The sequence below is a fragment of the Phalacrocorax aristotelis genome, chromosome 1 (assembly GCF_949628215.1).
Source record: "Phalacrocorax aristotelis chromosome 1, bGulAri2.1, whole genome shotgun sequence".
Lineage (NCBI taxonomy): Eukaryota > Metazoa > Chordata > Aves > Suliformes > Phalacrocoracidae > Phalacrocorax > Phalacrocorax aristotelis.
The window spans coordinates 67,423,233-67,429,232 of record NC_134276.1 but is presented as its reverse complement, the minus strand read 5'-3'; the positions used below and the strand labels follow the sequence as shown (position 1 = coordinate 67,429,232).

Here is a 6,000-nt window from a genome sequence, read left to right as displayed (position 1 = left end):
TCTTAAATGCATGAACCTTCACTGTGCGTTATTACATTCTAAGTTGTCCTTTTTACTTCAGTGCTAATATTATTCTACTCTTCTTAGGACATTATCAGTCATGACATCAAACCCAGCTGAATGAGCCACACTTTTTTTCTTTTGCTCCAGCATTATTGGCAATGCCATACTTTGTGAAAGAGATTGAAAGAGATCTACTTTTAAAATACCTCCAAGCTAGCCGGTTCCCTGTTCAGCACCCAGCACTGCCTTGCTCAAACCATTTCACCTTCCATACTCACCCTACTATTTATACCCCAATTATCACTCTCTTACCTTAACTAGTAATTTTAACTTGGGATGATAACTATTTAAATAAAACACAGATTGATGAGACACCTTATATTTTCTTCATCTAGATAGCAATCACAGTACTAAGTGAAAAATCAATTATCAGTATCAAACAAAAATCTCCATAGAATTAGCCCTTGGTACATAGATTCCAAAATGGTTCTTCCATTTTGTCAGCTTCTACACTGATTTTTCAGTCCTGCTGAAGGGAATTTAGACTTACTAAGAATAAATAAACAATCCTGCCAGAACTTAAGAATGCCTTTCAGTATAAAACATTTTACTTTTACTGCAAGGGTAAGAAAAGTCTGACATGTTCATGTAAGACAAATGTCAGAAATACACAAGACCTGCAGCAACTATGAAGAGCAATGCATATATATACCGATCTACATGCAACAACTATTATCACAGATGTATTATTTGGCTGGCACTGGGAGAAAACAATCTTCCTGACTCTTGAGCATTGCTCTGCATTGTTGAAAATACACATTCAGCTTTCAGTTTGATTAACTCCCACTCAGAACCATTTCACACACACTGTAAAAGCTGAGACAGAGCTGTGTTTTTGACATAGAAGAATTAAAAAAATATTTGCACAATCTGGAAGTTTAAATGTGTTCTGTAAATTCAAATAAAAAAAAAGAAAAGTCAAAAGGGAGCATACTATTCCACCTTGCTGTCTCAGAAGATCACATGCACATGTTGTATTAGAACTTATTAAAGCTGTACACATCTACTCAAACACAAAGCCATTGTGAACTTCGTAATACATATACCTCTAAATTCTGACATTCCTGAGCCGAGTTAGTAGGTAGACCAATCCACTTGATTTCCTTCTTCTCCTTAGAGATAATGTTCATGGCCATAAGGACATTTAAGGCATCATAGACACGTCGTCTAATATTCTTCTGGTCATAAGCCTGCTGTAGACATAGTGCATTAATCAAAAACATACCTGTGATAAAAATATTTGAAAACAAATATATTACAGTAAATGGGTAAACTTGGGTAATGTCTGAACTGTTTCGTTTAGCAGTACGAAAAGAAATATAAAAGTCTCAAAAGAAACTTCTCTTCCCCCATTCAGTTCACATGTAATTGACCTCCCATATACTTACTGATTCATTTGGTGAAATGTGATTATCAGTGGTACTGAATTCTGCAACCAACTCGTCTGCCACCTCATTGTATGAGGTGGTTCCTTTTCTTTGTACCTTCTCACAAACCTTCATAGAGAAATGACGTAAACCCTTTCCATTCTTCTCTCCTTTTTTGTTCCGCTTCCTAAATATACGTATAATATATATTTTAAGAAGATTTGAACTTTGGAATATTTAATGTCTCTTTTTCAAATACAGGCACACTGCTGTAAAAAACCAAGCCTTCCCTTTTGCTCTGCTGCTCACCCCTTCCCAACATTTTTTTCCTAACATTTTTCCCCTTCAACTTACAATAATTAACAATTCTAATATCTTGATGCTGAAACACATTACAAATTCATTATTTTGGCAACTCCACTAGCTCCAGTAGCAGATTAGTTAACAATAAGGATACTCCTTGAAGAAGTCAATAAAGAAAACCTTCCAATCTTCTAGACAAGCAGGGATAGGGGGATAAATGCTAAAATATGGGAAGTGCATTACAGGAGATTTCTTTTCCATTTAATTTAAATAGCCCATCTAGTTTGACCACAAAAAATTAGATTGATTGAGCATTTTCTACGTAAGTCTGATATTGACTGAACAGACGAAGTCTGATATTGAACTCACTAAACGTTACACTATTACTAAAACACAGATTTTAAGTTATATGCTATATGAAGTTGCTATGAAAATTTCAGAGTCACAAGATACAAGAAGTATAACAAAGTTTTCTGCATATTTTTTAAATAAAAAGTTCTTTGTAACTTGGGGAAAAATAAAAGTATCAATAAAATTTGCATCAGCAATGGAAACTCTCAGTTTTCTACATCTCATTTCGCTGTGTAATTCCAAAGTAGAAATCTATTTATGTGTAACAAGACACCGATGATAAATTTAGTCTTAAAGCAACTATATTTGACAAGAGACCCTTAAAAACAAGCTTGCATGAGAGAAGACACCAAAAGAATGCATTCATTGTATGTAATAATTTTTCCCAATAAGATGTACATTCTTATTTCAAATTATACTTCCGGATACACTTTTTCGATCTGAAATGTACTGTATTTTTTTTTTAAATACACCAGCAAAACAGAAATGCCAAATTAAAAACTGAATCAAGTAGGATGAATTCCTGTGCCCTTTTAGGAGCTACATTCTCTAAACATAAGTAACGTGAGAATATCTGTCAGAGTTTACAGAAAATATTCTAGTTCCTTTTATGACAAATGAGAGGGCATTCATTCTTCTGTGACTATTCCTGATTTTAATACAATATACTTTAATGTTGAAGTGTTCTTGATGGAAAGGGAAACAGACTGTGTCTCTCACACTGCTAGCTTGAAGAGTACATACAGTATCATAGTGAACATTTAGAACAGAAGTTCCAAACAACGTATTAATCCTTTGTAACTTTTATTTTGCTCACCCAGCAGACCAAGGTGAAGAGTCTGCAGTCTGGTTCTGTGATACAAAATGTGTGTTGGGTGTATGTGGACTTCCTACCAGGATAGTATTTGGCGCTGAAGGTCTCTGAGGTGTACCAATGACCTACAGTAAAGATAAAATAATTTGGAAAATGATCATAAGTATTCCAAGATATTCATATGCTGCATGATTCAAACGATGCATCATCTAAACAACATTAACACTCTTCTCTTACCTACTTCTATTAGATGCACTGAATTTATACACGCTAGCACAAAAACCTTCAGGCTACAGATTATAGTTAGAGCACTCCCTAAGTAATGAGCATTTATGTTTCATCATTCTTAAATGAGCTTTTCATGCTTGCTGGATTTTTTTAGCACTGTTCAACACTAACTTAGACAAGATCAAAACACACACGCCCTCTTCCCCCACCCGAAAAGGGAAAAAAACAGGAAAAAATCCCAACCCTACCAGACTATGTACAGAGAAGTTACAGTAAATTACAGTTAAAATACGAACATATGAGACAAGATGATCTGAAAATCAGTAAAAGCAGAGAGAAAATGCAGAGCCATTGCAAGAACAGCCAACTCCTCTCCTGCAGTCAGTCTCTATCATTAAAGTCAAAACCAAAATACAAGTATGTTAGAGGTAAGGAAGAGTGAGGGCTAACTTTATCACTGCAGTGGGTGAGACTAATTTAGGCAATACCATTCTGTTCTGAACATGTTACGAGCACACACTCAGCTGATCACAATCTTCCACCTTACAAGTAAGTAGTTCTAAAGATGTGGTAATTTGATCATGAGTAATACACACATTCGCACACAGAGCCATGCACTCTTTATCTGTGAAACTAGCTGAAGCAGAACTCCCACTTTTGCAGATGATGTTTTTTAACTCTGAAATGTTACAGACATAACTTTCTGGAGAATACGTACTTAGGAAAACAAAATTATACTGTATAGATTTCTATTTTGTGGAAAGATGTGCCTACTTTTTGGGGGTACATTTACCTCCCAGGGGAAACAGCTGGTTGCATCCTTGACATCGGGTAAGTGAAACAAACATCAAATGAACCTAACCGTATAACCACCCACAAGCTTCCTATATTTTCCTGCAGCCACATTCTACCTCACCAACAAAATTTTAAGTTTCTTCCTCGGGTTAGCTTCAGTAATTTAGCCTCAACAACAGCAAAATAGAAAAACTGAAAACCCAAAATGAAACATTTTACGCGTGGAAGTTAAGAATGAACCAAAATTTGAATAACCTTTAAATGTAGAATGCAAAAGATAGTCTAATGACTATAAGTTGTTCATTACTTCAGCTGCCTGGCAGGACAAACAGCTGCGTTTCTCCCCAGATACTGGCTCTTTATATTATGCCACCTCTCTGAATAGTTAGCATACAAGTTTGTAATATCCATTTCTGACAGCCGGAACATCTTAGGCCTTCCTCCCCTTTCCAGTAGCTTTGTTCCATATTTAAAATGTTCCTAATCCGTAAGGGAAGTCAACTAATCTTCTCTACTACTTTTCATAACCAAAACTTCTGACTGTGGGACACAGAATAGGGGTGGGGGATGCTGAACAGGCACAGGACACGTGAATCAGCTCACTTTCTCTCCATGAAAAAAAGTACTGTCAGTTCTGCTACTGACTGGTCTGGTTCACCAGATGTCTCAAAAGACTGCAAAACCCAGCATGTGCTATTCAAGTAATGCAGACAATACAGAGAACAGAAGAAAGCCGTTAGCCTGGGATGCAGTTACAGAGGACTGGAAGAGATGATTCAACATCTTGCTCACAGAGGCTAAAATTAGAGGGTCCCGCTCTACTCCCTAGCTTCCTTATTCCACAAGCAGACACACCATCACCCTAGTGCCACATCTAGAATTCATATGACTGTGCAGTAAGATGAGAGGCAAGCCAGTACGGGGGCGGGGGGGGGGGGCGGCTAGAGTTACAGCTGGGAGAAAAACAAACCATTTGGCAGCAGCAAACCCTGGACGTCTACTGTGTTCAATAGTGTCTTGAAATACACAACAGTATAAAGGAATAAATGGAAGCATGTACAAATTCACAGGCTCATTTCCAGAGTGGAAAAGTAAAGTTTGTTTAGTACATTCAAAACCAGCTCTGCATTCCTATGTTAACTCTAGAAAGTCTCCAAACTAGCCAGAATTATATGCTTTATGTATCACTATTACGGAAGACCCTACAGTCTAGAGTTTCAGAATCCTTTAAGGAATTACTTAATATTATTGGCTCCTTAATAGAAATGTTAATGCCCCTGACTTTTCTCAGAAGTTCATAAACAACCATGACTTTGAATGAAAAGAGCATGAATGAAAAGAGTTAAGCAGTATCAAGTCACTGGGAACATCCTAAAATAAAAGCTTATAGATAGAATTAGAGAGGAGGCTTTAGAGAGAACAGAGGGACTGGGTGGAGGAAGCAAAAGTAGAAGTGCCTGCTGTTTCTCTTAAGTTTCCTGATTTCAAAAGAGCACAAGATTACAGTTTAGCTCCTTGATAATGAAAAAGATCAGGACAACGGAAAAAACAGCAAGATAGCCCATACACTCCACTCCACTGTACTCAACAGAAAACCTTACATGGGGACAGTGTTAAGAAAAAGAAAACTACTTGAACAGAGAACACCAGCTCAGAAAATTAAGTATTAAAAAAGCTGTTTTTACCACTCAAAGGTGAGACAGTTGAGCAGGGTCACAAGCCAACTCCTCAACTCTGTTCCCCAAGAACATTTCACACATTGACAGAAAATTTATCCTCTCTTAATTTTCAGGGTTCTGATTTTTTTTAACAGTTCTTGTTATCCCCTTCAGAACTGTAGTCAACAGAAATTTAGCCAAAACTTCTCTTTCTATGCATACACAAAACAAAACCTCCATCTCTTCTTTAATGACATACAACTAACCATCTAATTTTGTATTGATAACAGCCAATACAAATATGCTGATATGGGTCCCTTCTTTTACAAAACAACTAATGCTAGTATCTTCAGAGTAAGACTTAAAGTGCTGAAAAAATTATGATTGCAAATGTAGATTTCCCACAGTAATCATACTAACA

The 6,000-nt window shown here is 36.6% G+C and overlaps 1 protein-coding gene across 12 annotated transcripts in view; it reads right to left on the bottom strand.

The window, feature by feature from the left end:
- TFDP1 (transcription factor Dp-1) overlaps positions 1-6,000 on the bottom strand; it is a 57,715-nt gene that overhangs the window by 16,502 nt on the left and 35,213 nt on the right. For 7 of the 12 annotated variants that reach the window (XM_075091548.1, XM_075091635.1, XM_075091574.1 and 4 more), the window contains exons 5-7: positions 2,902-3,023; positions 1,452-1,617; positions 1,110-1,256 (exon numbers count right to left, since the gene is read on the bottom strand). In XM_075091548.1, coding sequence (XP_074947649.1) covers positions 1,110-1,256; positions 1,452-1,617; positions 2,902-3,023 — 435 coding nt within the window. The remainder of the gene's footprint in view (positions 1-1,109; positions 1,257-1,451; positions 1,618-2,901; positions 3,024-6,000) is intronic. The other 5 variants (XM_075091593.1, XM_075091643.1, XM_075091613.1 and 2 more) reach the window with 1 other exon arrangement.